Source organism: Cryptomeria japonica, chromosome 8 (genome assembly GCF_030272615.1).
Source record: "Cryptomeria japonica chromosome 8, Sugi_1.0, whole genome shotgun sequence".
In the NCBI taxonomy this organism is placed as follows: domain Eukaryota; kingdom Viridiplantae; phylum Streptophyta; class Pinopsida; order Cupressales; family Cupressaceae; genus Cryptomeria; species Cryptomeria japonica.
Genome location: NC_081412.1, coordinates 417,472,748 through 417,486,759, shown reverse-complemented (window position 1 = coordinate 417,486,759; position 14,012 = coordinate 417,472,748). Strand labels below are relative to the sequence as shown.

Here is a 14,012-nt window from a genome sequence, read left to right as displayed (position 1 = left end):
TAGGAGCGTCCAGGTTCATGTCCAACCCTGCACAACCAAAAACATTTCTAGAGTTGTATTTCTAGTTTTTGTTTGGTTTTGTTGTCATACCCACCAACCTGGGAAATTGCAACATCTATATGTGAGATCACAGCCTTGCTAAAAATCAGATCGCAGCACTTAAACTTATTAAACTTGGGTGGATGAACTAAGAAGGCAGCGATTCATTTAAGGAGGTTGATTAAATTTAAAATCAAGAATATCATTTAATAGTGATTTTTTAAAAAGCCAATTAAAGAATATCTAGGGCAGCGGTTTCCTAGAATAAAAGGATATGTAATTAAAATTAACTTTTCAGGCCAGCAATTAAAATGAATGGCTGTGACTCTTCCAAAAAGCAGAGATGATGAAAGGTTCGTCTCCCTCAAATGTGAAGATATAAGAGGGAAGAAAAAGTCATTTGGGAATCATCAATGTTGGGGATTTGGATAATAAATCAGAAAAAGTAAAGAGAATGATAAAAGATTAAATTATAGCTAACACCAACAGCAGTGATCCATCTGTGAGGGGATGTATCCCCTGAAAATTATATGATTTTAGTAAAAGGATGTGACTTTCCCCCACTAAAATGAAGATATAAAAGAGGGGAGACACTTCATGGTGGACGGAGGGAAGGATGTGAACATTTAATTGGGAATCACATAAAATAGAAAATTAAAGCAGAAATCTGAGTTGGTGTTTATCAACCTTGAATTTGGTAACTTGTGTTTGGTATGAATCAAGGACATCAATCAGATCAGAAATCATTACCTGCACTCACTAAAGAGATCAGTCTGAGATAGGCATCAACATTTATAATACGATAGTCTGGTATTACAGCAGTCTTGTGTCCTAACCATCTTTGTGGTATGCAATATAATGATGATGTTTGCTATATAATATTTCAATATTTTGAAAGTTGTTGATCTATATAATTATTTATTTATTCAATTGAATTTCCTATAAACCATCAAGTAAGGATTAGACAAGAACCTCAATAGGGAGAGCAAATACAAGGTTCCCCTTCTAAGTAGCCCACCTCATGTTGGATGAACTAGAGTTCCTGCCCCTTGGGGCCAAGGGTCAAGTGTCTTCGTTGGATACTCCATGCTCTTGGGCTTAGTTGTGGAGCCACAATTGGGAGAGCAGATACGAGTTCCCCTTCTAAGTAGCCCACCTCATGTTGAATGGACGAGAGCTCCTGCCACTTGGGGCCATGGGGTCAAGTTATCTAGGTTGGGTGCTCCACGTCCTTCAGCTTGATTACGGGCACCTTATCATGCTTTTTCTCCAACCCCTATTATGGTTGATTATAAAAAACTAAAAAGGGAACCATTGATGCTTGGTTTCTAAAAAACTATTACATGATTTATCTAAATAGATTAAGATGATTATTGATATATCTGCACTTATATGATGTTGGATCCCTAACACTAATAGAAATAATTGGTCTTATGAATTATATTTCAAATATTGTCTAACATAATTGCAGGACCTGACCCAGGATTTATCTTCTTAAAGACATTTTATTGGTAAAGATATAATTCTAACTATATTACGTCTCTTATTTGAATTGAAATTTTATTGGTAAAGATATAATTCTAACTATATCATGTCTCTTATTTGAATTGAACTTGTGATTTTAGGGCAAGATTAAGGATTGTCCCAAAAGGGGACATAATACATTTGAGCACTTTTGTTGTAGTCTGTTTGTCGCGTCATGGCTTCAAACTTATTTGCGAAGTGCTACAGAAAAGTTTCATTATGATTTGTAATTTGATCATCGGCAGTGGCATTTGCAAATTTTTCTTTTTTGTTAACAGCAACAGAAAATTCATGACTTGAAGTTGTTGCAGGCTTTTGAAGTGTTGAGTTGGATTTTGAAGGGTATGCCAGGATATCCAAAACTTTATATTCAAAACAAAGTTTGCCAACTATTTTTTCACAATTTCAAAAACATCTCTTTGTCTATTTTGTAGACCTAGCACTGGTGCAAGTTGATAAATCAATTGCCATTTCCTTTGGCAAATCAAACCAATTTCTAAGGATTGTTTCCAATTTTTATCTCAGCTATTGTTCATTTGAGCAAGTTTCTTTTCCAGTCACGACTTATCAATTTCTCTCATTTGTGGCATTGATTTTTCTGTCTCTGTTTTTATCTGTGTAATTACCAGATATTTCCTAAAACATTTTTTGGTTTCGTGGAAGTCCTTTAAGTTGTTTGTTGGTTGTTTGAATTAGTATGGAGCCATGACTTTGTTACTGATCACATGGAACACTCTTGAGGGCAATTGACATTTTACTGCAAATGAAATGACGTTTGTTTTGGCAAATTCAGGGCCATAGATTAGTTATATAATAGGAAGACAAAAAGGCAAAAGAGGGGAACTGCAAGGGAGCAATGCAAAGCCAGATGGAATAGAAAAGAGCAGTGGAAGATAAGAAGAAAAAAAGGAAAATAACAGACAGGACTAGAGGGCAGCTAATGCACAGAGTTTTTAAGAGAACAGAGATATTCAAAGAAGAAACAAAGACGAATCAAGATCATAGTTTGTGCCTATTTTGGTAAAAGAACTTCAAAGATAGCGTTTAACAACTAGGCAACAGGAACATAGCTATGAACCATTAACCAATGTCAGAAAAGATTGTTTCATATTTGTTACGATGAATATTAGTTTTAAAAGGCATTGTAGATGTAATTGGGCTGCCACAAACAAGGATATCCTATTCCTTAAGGAAAAAACCTAAAAAAGTAAAAAACAAATCCAGTCAGCAATTCTTGTCCCTGTAGTTGCTAATATATCATATTATATATATTTTATCTGATAAAGAAATATATTTTTCTTCCTAACAGTTCATATGCCTTTTTATATTTGTAAGTTTGAAGGTCTTCCATGAAAACCAATCCCTAGATACTGATGCAGTGAAGACTGTCCCCCTCTCAAACACTATGTATGTTCTAATATGTCAGAGGTTTCAATCTAAAGAACACATGTTTATGATAACTCTTCATTTTATCTATGGTATAATAAAAAGATTGCCAAATGCATGTTTATGATAAGAAAAGATGTTATACTTTGGATTCTTACACCCTTCACAGTGTAATTTCTGCAATTGTAAAAAATTAGAATGATATAGTTTGGTTTACAAGTCTTAATAAAACATGCTAGATTTCAGCAAATTGATTTGGTCTTATCTACACCACGATTAGACCTAGGCCATAATTTTCCTAGATTGTGTTTAAGTTTTAAACTCAGTCAGTTAAGCACCTTTACTACTGCCGTTGCCGAGGAAGATATTGACTGTAGATTATAACTGCATACACAGAACAAAATAGTTAATAAAGACAAATTTTAACAACATGGTGACAAAATAACTTTATAATAAATAATAAAATAAACTTGACAAATCAATGTTTACGTACCCCCCTTCTAAGATAACAAGCATCTTTCCATTTGATAGACCACTTAACATCTGAGTCATGTTTGCAAAACCAGCCGGTGTGACCTGCAAAAAGACTGCTCAAGATGGTACTTATTGTGCATATGAAACCCACACTTCAAAATTAAGGGTACTCATGTATGATGAAAACACAATATTTGATGTATTTATTTGAGTTTGATCATACTGAATGGTAAATTCACAAATAGACCATATGTCTTTCCATTGCTATTCAATCATGAGGGATGCTAATACATGTTATGCTGTGCATGAACTAGATGCACATGCACCAACAAAGGAACAATAAAAATAGGTGGCAACTGATGCAAGCATTACCTCACAGCAGCCAAGAGGATCACCCTTTGCAGCATCAAATCCTGCTGAAATTATTGTTATGTCAGATGCAAACTGATAAGCTGCAAACAAACAGGCCACACAGTTTTTGGTCAAGGACAAATAGGTGATTTCATTTACTCGCTGTAATAAAAAGACCACAATATTTTCTACAAATGACTGAAATATGAAACATGGTCATGCTTTTCCAGTGTTCCTTTCTAAATCGTATGGCCTTATGATATTTCCTACTTGTTCACTAGCTAAATACAACTGGCTCAACAAGAAGGCTCATGCACTCTAATCCTTTAAAGAAACATAATCATGTGTTCAAGCATTTCTACTCTCATTTCGGATGAGATCTGAGATTTACCACCAATTGAAGGAAAACAGACAGAGCATAAATGATAACAGAAAGCAACTATCATCCAATATTTTGATTGTTATGGTATTATTTTAAATGTTTTTATATCTGTGATTACTATTACAAGGATAGTTGAAAAATGAATAAGGAATAAAGTGATAAAATGTATGCCATCAAAGGCAAGAATTGCATAAGAATTTATGGCTTTTTCCAGAGAATCTAACATTTTATCAAAATAGGCCTACTGCTATCCTAATTAGACATTAACAGTTGGATTTTCATTTTACTAATGCCTTTCAAATGATTAATGCATATGATATTAACAAGATTACAAATATTATTTTTAAACCTTACTAGCAAATTTGTAGCTTTTCTGTTGTACTCGTACACAAGTTTCTGTATTTAGTCATCTTCCAGGTCAAATTCTTAAAATTTCTCATTTTGTGAATCATAATTGAATCCTTGTCATGGTTATCATTTATCAATGTTGTTTTTGTCATTTCTAGTTGAAGTCTTTGCAGAGCCTATGAAATGAGCTTTCCAATGCACCCACGAGGCAAGAATCAGATCTCTGATAAGGGATAAAAGCAAAAACTGAGCTCCTATGGTTTTCAGCAGGAATCTATAGCAGATTTTGGTCTAAAAGCTGAGCTGGAACAGCAGCACTCAGAATAACAGATTTGAGCAGATATTCGCCCACACATATTGCTGATTTTTCAAACATAGAGCAAGAATTTACACAGCAGTTTTGTAAGAGTCATTTTACCAGCCTTCACGGAAGTTTTGTAACAGTCATTTTACCAGTCTTCACAGCAGTTTTTGGCTATTCAAACACAAAACAACAGTTTTCCATATACCCTAGGGTTTACGCAATCCAAGGTTTTCAAAAATCCAATATTGCAGATTTCATTCAAAATAGCTAGGCTTTAGTGCATGAATGAGGAAAGAGTGCTTGTTTTTCAGAACAGCTAGGGTTTGTGAACATAACTGTATTTTGGGTTTACCATAGTTCGCATACTTGGACTCCAAGAATACCCAACAAGCCCAAATTTTTTGACTCGGCAAAAGCTCAGTGACTTAAAAAAGTACTAAAAAATTTATATATATTATGAATAAAATTTGAATAATAAAAAATATACTTTTTATATATTTTGTTTTATAAATATATAAATAATTTTTTTATATATTATTATAATATATACCTAGCAATTAATATGAGTTCCTAACTTTTGAAACTTTCAATAATAAAATATTAAAAACTATATTTGAGTTTTATTTATAAAAATTAATAATTAATATGTAAATATATTTCAATCATTTAAAAAAATGAATAAATTATAATATTTAATTAATATAAATTTAATATATGCTAAATGCTATTTAGTATTTATATCATTTAGAAATAAATAATTCTAAATTAATAATGCAAAAATAAATAATTCTAAATTAATAATTCTTACCCTAGGGCCTAGCCTCTATAATCACAACAATGCATTCCTTTAAAAATATCTGCAATTCTTTTTTTAAACAAAACTGGAGCTTCCGAATACTGGTGGTCATAAATGAAACAAGAACAAGGACAGACAAAAACAATTCGCTGCTCCAAAATCACATGAAAAATCGCACGAAAAATGAGTTTGACCTCGTCCATGAGTTTCTGGCGAGTTTCAGCGAGCAACCAGCGATTCTGTTGGTGAGTTTTTCCCTTGGTTCAGGCAAGTGTTAACTTGCGAACCGCTCAGGAGGGTTTTTTTTTTGCGCAAGTACCCACAGACTCAGCAAATACTCGATTGATCTGCGAACTATGGGGCTTACTTTGTGTGCAAGAAACAAAAAATATCGTGAACACTTATAAAATAAGCGATGTTGCACTTGGATTTTGGGGGAATGTAATAATAATTTTTACAACTATTTTCTCCTAAAATTATTGTTCATCCAATCTTGTATTTGTTCATTTGCCAGATCGGATGGTCTTTCTTGAAAAGTAAATGCCTTGTATTGCAGGTTTCATTGAAAAAGTTAATGTGACATTGTTTATGATAGCACTTAGCCAGTTTGCTAAAACATTTTTGTTGTTTTCAATCCAATGCCTGTGTTGTACTAAGGCTCTCTAGTCTTTGGTTTTAACTAGAGAGAGCAAACATTTTTTATTGTGGATAGTTACTTTCTAATAATAAAAATCTCTCATCTTGTTTTCAATCCAGTGCTTGTTTTGTTGTCTTGTACTAAAAGGTGCAAATTAAAACACCAACATGATCTTAGACGAACAATATGAGAATGTAAAGCATTAAATAGAAGTACCCTACACCCTATGAGATGAAGCTCTGTATGTAGAGTTATCAAAGGGCACGTTTCTGAAGGTGAAAACTTAGAGACTCCATTATTGAACATGTCTTAAACCCATAAAAAGTACCCCAAATTTTTTATTTGTGGCAATTGTAACTAAGCATCTGATGCTAGATATGAAAAAACTGCAGAGAAGAAATATAAAATTAAAAGCATTTTGAGACTCAGGATTGTGTTGTTTAAGGTGTAACATGACTGTCACTAATCACATGATGCTCTCAATCGAGAATTACATTGAAATTTCCTGTGTATCAGTTCCTATTATGCAATCCCTCTTTTCTCTCATTTCTATGTTGTTACAATGGTTAATACTTTAACAAAACCTTTTTGGCAACTTTAAACAATACTCTCCGTAACATTTTTATATATATACCCCAATCATTTCTGGTTACAAATTCATGACAATAGCCTGCGTGCAAATCAAGAATTTATTTATCATGCACAGTACAAAATTCAAATAAGAACAAGTTTTTGGAAGGCTAAATTATTGATCACAATATTATCTACATAGTTCAACATTAACTAAAACAGAACTTTGGGTTAGTTAACAACCTATAGGCAGAACAGCATGTTGAAAAGCAAAATTATAGTCATTATCTCCAACTCCTCCACACTTCCATGGAATATTAACAGAGTACCCCTCTCCCCCAAAGGTACCAACCTGCATCAACCATGTGTTTAGGGAAGTTACTAAATACTCGTCATAGTCGTCATCATTTGCATACAGCTTGCATCAACAGCAAACAGACCAATATAGAAAATTTCAAATTGTTAAAGAAAATTGAGCTGCAATTGCTGAAACAGAAACAGATTCCATAAATCAACTTGGATGTTTCCAAATCCTGGTAAGGCTCATTTTAATCTATTCTAACCTGCACGGGACAAGGCTCTCCATGTAACTCTGATGCTATACTAAATTGATTCTCATACTTTTTGGTGTATGATGAGGTGCATTTCTTTCGAGAAATAAACAAATACAAGAAAAACTTGCTTGATACTAATATCCACTCCAAATTAACCAAATTGGTATATACTTTACAGTAAACCAAATGATATTCTGTTTTGTTTGATGTAAGTTATGCCCTTCTGAATGAGACAATCCCCAGAAGACTGTAAGGGACCAGCTTTCATGCATTCGAAATAGCAGTTACTTTAAGCAGAAAAAGAAGGTTCCTTGCCTCCAAAAAGTTGTGATCTTTGTTTTCAAACTTCTGGAGGATGAAAGCATTTATATTTTCATCCCCTGGCAGTTATCTACTTTCTTTTAATGTCCGAATAAAGCTCTCAGGCTGTCTAAAATCATTATTCCTGAAATAATAAATTCTAAAATTAATGACGGATGATGCTTAATGGCAAACCTATTCATGAAAGAAAGAAATCATATTAATGTCCATGGATGACCAAATGTGGGTCAATGGGACTGGAGAGTGGAGAGTACATCAGATTACAATACAAAGTTCAAGGATGAGAAACCTAGAGAGGCCCACAAAAGGAAAGAACCAAAAACAAAAATACAATACTGCTGGGGACCACCAACGCATGTGGTCAAGCAGCCCATACAAATACCCAACTAGGGGGAAAAAAACCCAACAGGCATAAGCTGAGGAGTATTGCAGAGATAGGATGCTCTCATCAAGTATCATAGACCGGCCTCACCAGTGTTGTTATCAATCACTACCAATATCAATAAGTATCTTGCGTTGTGGAGATGAGATATTCTCTGATATTAAACATCTGGGTTACCTTGGCTTATGAGTGCTATCATAATCACATTATATGACACGTCCATCAGCCTTAGAGTTGTTATCCTTGTGGCAGAAGGCAATTGTGAGTACTAATCCATAAAATCCTATACTTTTGGAAACAGAAACAACCTCAATTAATATGCTTTATGCACAAGCCTCAAAACACAAAACCTTTCTAAAATTGTATACACCTTAAACTACCCTTGGACCTCTACTACCAATCAGCCATTCAAGTTCCCAGTTAATTTGGATCCTTAAGGACAAAAAATTATATTGTAGAATGAAATCAACAACACGGATATGTAATCTGTAAGTCAATAAATTGTAATGATGAATGAATCACTATGATAATTGGCTGCAACATATCAAAATGCATTTTACAAAACCCTTGAAAAATGAAAAGATAAGCACACGACAACCAGCTGAAACAAATAGAGATGCACTTGAAATAACCATTTTAATAATAACTGGAATATTGCTTGCACGACCTTAAATTTGTACAAAACACAATTTGCTAGTGGGATTTCGATATTCACTGCTTTGAAGATTTCCATAACTCGATCAGCCAATGTGGTGAACCCAAGAACATCCACTGAAATGAATTCTATTGTATCTCAATTATTACCATGGCTTAAACATAAAGTGATAGAAGTTTTGGGTTTTGAAGTTATTTCAATAGAAATTGATTTCACTATTGTTTGTTTGATATATGCCACAGAGATGGTTTCCAATTGAATGCCTGAATTGAGAGTACAATGAAACAGATTTTGCGCCTCCAAGAAACGGCATTGCACTTTGCGATGACAAAAGTGGAAAAAAGAAACCAGCTGTGTACAGTTTGAAAAATTCCTTATAGTTCCCTTACTATAACTATAAGCATTGTGAACAAGTTGAGGCTTTTGAAGGGTTTTACTTGGGTGACTTTAAATTTCCAACCAAACCGTTAATAATGGCTTCAGTCACCAGAAGAGATGGTAGCCCTCTGGAAGCAAGGTACTAGGTCCTGGACAGAGGAGGAAAAGGTGAATACAGTTTATTTTTGTTGCTAGTATAACAGTGCCCTGTGGCTTCATCACTTTGATGGTTGGATGCATAGCATTTCATCCATTCTATAAAGAACAGAAATATACATGATGAACAAATTCCTGAGCTAAAATTATCCTGGTTCAGTCTGGGAAAAGGAAACCCTATGTCTTATCTAGAGAGGAAAAAAAAGAATCAATTACTCCTCAACTTTTTCTTCTGCTCATAAAATTGTGATTAAAGTTAATTAATTCAAAGCAGTTCACTGTTATTCAGTACTTACATACCTCACTAGCCGCACCACTTCCAGGATAAAAATGCCCCCCTTCATGTCTATGTAAGGAGATATAGAGGACCTGAAAATAATAACAATTGATGAGGGTCCAAAGTTTCCTTGGTTGCTGTTGTAATTAAAACACAGGAAGCCACACAACACTTACTGATTTATCGGAATCAAAAATCTCTTGCGTACCATTTCCATGGTGCACATCCTGCATACAAAATCAAAAATGAGCAATTTAGAGTTTTAGACATATTTCATAACTATTATCTCTACAAAACCAAAAAGAAAAAGATACTATGAATCCTACTGAATTGATTGAACCACAAAAATTAGTCAAAATTAAATAAGCAGAACTCAATTTAAAATGCCTGCAATTCAGATAATATCCTAGGAGAAATCAATCCATGTATCAAATGGAAAAATTAAATACACTTCATTACCCAATCAACAATTAAAACCTTCTTTGCTCCTGCAGCACGGGAAGCCATCACAGCAACTGCTGCATTATTGTGAAGACAGAAACCCATAGAATCTTTTACCCCTGCATGATGACCAGGAGGTCTTACCTGCTTTCAGTGAAGTGAACCAAAAAGTAGCTATATCATCAATTCCCCACAACTTAAATTGCTTTGCCATAGATCTGGGAATGTGAACTACAACCATTGAGATTTGTTAACAAGAAAATCTGTAGCACAAGTGCTAAGAGAATACAACAAAGAATAGATATGATATGAAAATAAAAATCCTACATACAAGAGCAAACCCATTCTGAGCTTGGCCTGTCATAATTGCTGTTGCAAGGTCGGCACATATACCAGCTGCAAGTCTTGCTGCAAGAGCCGAATGCCTATTTGCATATGTATCTGGAGTGAAGTAACTGCGAGAATAAAAAGAATCATGTAACTCAATTAAGTTCCAAACATGATCCTTATGTTTTTGGAAATGCTGCATACAGCTCTCCTTCAGCTAACTGGCTGCACTATAAGGGGCATATATATGCCACTAAATTCACCCATCATCCTTTTCCCCAAACTCTTGTCAAAGGATATATGAAAATAACAGAATCAAAAACTGAAAAAGGTAATTAACATGGAATCCATCAGAAGTGACAGGACACATTCACAGTAAACTTTTACAATCTCAACCTTGAGTCTTTTTTATTTTGCTTGCTCATGGCCCTTTTTGCCAAACGTTTTTCAATGGATACATAAAAATAACAAGAACCATAAAAATGCAAAAGGCAGCTAACTTGGAATCCAATGAAAGTGACAGAATACATTCACACTGAATTTTCAAAATTTGAACCCTGCTATCGTTTCTCTTTTTGCTTAACTAATATTCTTCAGCACATTAAAATCTATCAAGTCCTTCTATGGCCAGATATTAAACATTCAATGTTCAAAAAGACAAAAAAATGTTTATGGTACAACTCAAATCCATTTAGAAAGAAAGGTAAACAATAACAAAAAAATGATTCTCTCTTTTCCAGAGAATGAGATTTCATGATCAATGTTTTCTGAATAAACGGTTTAAAACTATTAACACACACCTTTTATATAATGACTGAAAACTAAGTGACAGGGTTCAGCAAATTTCGTACTTGAAATTTGCAATTTGGCAAACTTCAACAAAACTCACAAAATTCATTAGAATGTCTTAATATACATACGATAACTAGGTCATGATGTTTTTATTGAAATATATTTTCAATAAGTGTTGATATTAGGGCTTTTAACTTTTTTCCTATAAAACCATGTCCACATTTAGCAGTCTTCCAGAGTCGTGAGTCTTGTGATTGTATCAGCATGGAAAGTCAACACTTAGGCAGCGAGCATTTAAAAAATCAGAAGTAAAACATTGTACCAAAGGCAAGACTGAATTTTTGAGACACCACAGCCCCCAGGTAATTCAGTCTGTTCGGCAACAGGTGGCAGGCAACTAAAAGTCTGCAGATTTTGTACTCAGTACCTGGGGGCTGTTCATCCTTGATAGCTCTGAACTTTTTCCTTCCTTTTTTAACTTAGGTTCTTTTCATATTTAGGTTTTTTTAACTATAATGTTTTTTCTGTTTTTTTTTTTTTTTTTTTGGGGGGGGGGGGAGGCGTAAGCACTATCTTTATGGGGATAGCACCCTTTATTTATTTAATAGCAAATTTACATAGAAGGAATATAGGACCATAACGTTGCCAGCTCAATCTGTGTCGGCTACACACACCACCCTAATCACTCCATACTGGAACCATACTACAGCAAAGACATTACTCAAACATAGCACCCCTCTCCACATCCTTTCTCTACTTTCTCCCTACTCCTGCTCTGCAATCTCTTAGTCCAGTAAACATCCTACTCCCAATTGCTAGATCAGTTTGGTTTATATAGCCTCAACATTATGGAAAAGCCTTTCAAAAAGAGCCAACCTCTCCTCTCTGATCGAAATCCTTTAAAGATTGAGATGGATTCAATGCCGCTCCTGCTGTCCTTCCCTAGATTGTGTGTCCATTTCTGTATATACTTCCAAATTGAGACAAGCCTTCCCATAGAGCTGTCTCACACTCCTCTACAGACCCGTCTCATCTTCTGTTAGACAAAATTAAACTCTCCTTTCTGTCAGCTCTGAACCAAACACATGCAAGATTTTATTCTTTTTTGTATCGTTCTCCCCACTATACTGTCGCCCTACATCTGTACTCCTTTGGTTAAAGATTAGCATCTGTCCCTTACGGTTCTGCACTCTTTGCTACATCACTTCCCAAAATGACAGCCCTCTCTCATCAATCTGTTGCACTCATTATGTTTTAACCTATGCCTACTCTGTCCAATCGTACTGTTTCCTTGATCAGGATGTATTGGAAATATTTCTCCATATTAGATGCACTACTATTAAACGATTCCATCCCAGCTTCAACACTCTTATTCGCCAGCCAATCTGCTGATTGATTTCCTTCTCAGTAAACATGTTGGATTCTATAATCACTGATTTTATCCAGTAGCTCTCATATTCTTGGGGTCCACATATTAAGTTTCCAATTGGGGAACCATCCTTTACAAATTCCATTTATAATTACCTGCAAATCGCCTTCGATGACCACCTTTCTGAAACCTTTATCCACACCATAGAAACAGCAATCGCGAAAAAAACACGATTATACCCTATTAATCGGGGATCGGCAAAACTGCTGATTTATTCCAAAAAACCGTGGAAAAAATCATTGACTTTTTCAACACGATTTTCAACGATTTATTCGATTAAAATTGCGGATTAATCGCGCGATTAATCAGATTAAAATCGCGAACCCACCAAAAACCCTAAAATCACAAAAAAAGGTGCGAAATAAACGAAAAAAATGTTTTATAACTGCGCGACTGGTAGGGTTTCATGCCATATCGCACAAGATTTCAAGGGGTGCGAGATTTCACGGGTGCGTTGGTGTCCACGAGATTTCACGGGTGTCTGCGTGGGTGTCTGCGGGACTGCGGGATTTCACAGCAGTGGCTTTGCTTGTTTCCTTCTCATTCTTCCTTCAGGTATTTTCCATATCTGTTGCAATTAAATACAAATTTTAATATCTTTTGCTTGTTATTAAATACAAATTTTAATATTTATTATTAACAGTAAATGTTTACAGTCATATTAAATATTTAAGCTTATTTACTGTCTGTAAATAAACATAAATATTTAATGATTGTAAATATTTACTGTTAATAATAAATATTTACTGTTAACAATAAATATTAGTAATTGCTAAAATGTAAATATTTACAGTCATAATATTTACAATCATATTTAATTATGATTGTAATTATTTAATATTTAATATGACTGTAAATATTTACATTTTAGCAATTACTAATAATTACAGTCATATTAATTATTTAATATGACTGTAAATATTATCAGTAAAATCAAAAATGTAAATATTAAATATTACTAATTTTACTGAAAATATTTACAGTCATTACTAAAAATCTAAAAATATTAATATTCTTAGATTTTTAGTAATGACTGTAAATATTATCAGTAAAATTAGTAATATTTAATATTTACATTTTACTGATAATATTTAATATGACTGTAAATATTATCAGTAAAATGTAAATATTAAATATTACTAATTTTACTGATAATATTTACAGTCGTTACAAATATTTTTAGATTTTTAGTAATGACTGTAAATATTATCAGTAAAATTAGTAATATTTAATATTTACATTTTACTGATAATATTTATGTCATATTCAATAATTAATATGACTGCAATTATTAGTAATTGCTAAAATGTAAATATTTACAGTCATATTAATTATTTACAGTCATATTAAATATTATGACAGTAAATATTATATATGTAGATATTACTAATAATAATGTTTGTAAATATTATCAGTAAAATGTAAATAAGCATAAATACAATTATTAGTAATTTTAGATTTTAAGATTTTTAGTAATAAGCATAAATAT

General features: G+C 33.5%; 1 protein-coding gene across 10 annotated transcripts in view; it reads right to left on the bottom strand.

The window, feature by feature from the left end:
• The window catches only part of LOC131028547 (histone deacetylase 15), a 122,311-nt gene that overhangs the window by 19,969 nt on the left and 88,330 nt on the right, over positions 1–14,012 (bottom strand). For 7 of the 10 annotated variants that reach the window (XM_057958838.2, XM_057958833.2, XM_057958834.2 and 4 more), the window contains exons 8-15: positions 10,307–10,430; positions 9,994–10,119; positions 9,711–9,761; positions 9,558–9,626; positions 7,055–7,163; positions 3,796–3,875; positions 3,443–3,525; positions 3,288–3,333 (exon numbers count right to left, since the gene is read on the bottom strand). In XM_057958838.2, coding sequence (XP_057814821.1) covers positions 3,288–3,333; positions 3,443–3,525; positions 3,796–3,875; positions 7,055–7,163; positions 9,558–9,626; positions 9,711–9,761; positions 9,994–10,119; positions 10,307–10,430 — 688 coding nt within the window. Of the gene's footprint in view, positions 1–3,287; positions 3,334–3,442; positions 3,537–3,795; positions 3,876–7,054; positions 7,164–9,557; positions 9,627–9,710; positions 9,762–9,993; positions 10,120–10,306; positions 10,431–14,012 lie in introns of all 10 variants that reach the window. The other 3 variants (XR_009102602.2, XR_009102600.2, XR_009102601.2) reach the window with 1 other exon arrangement.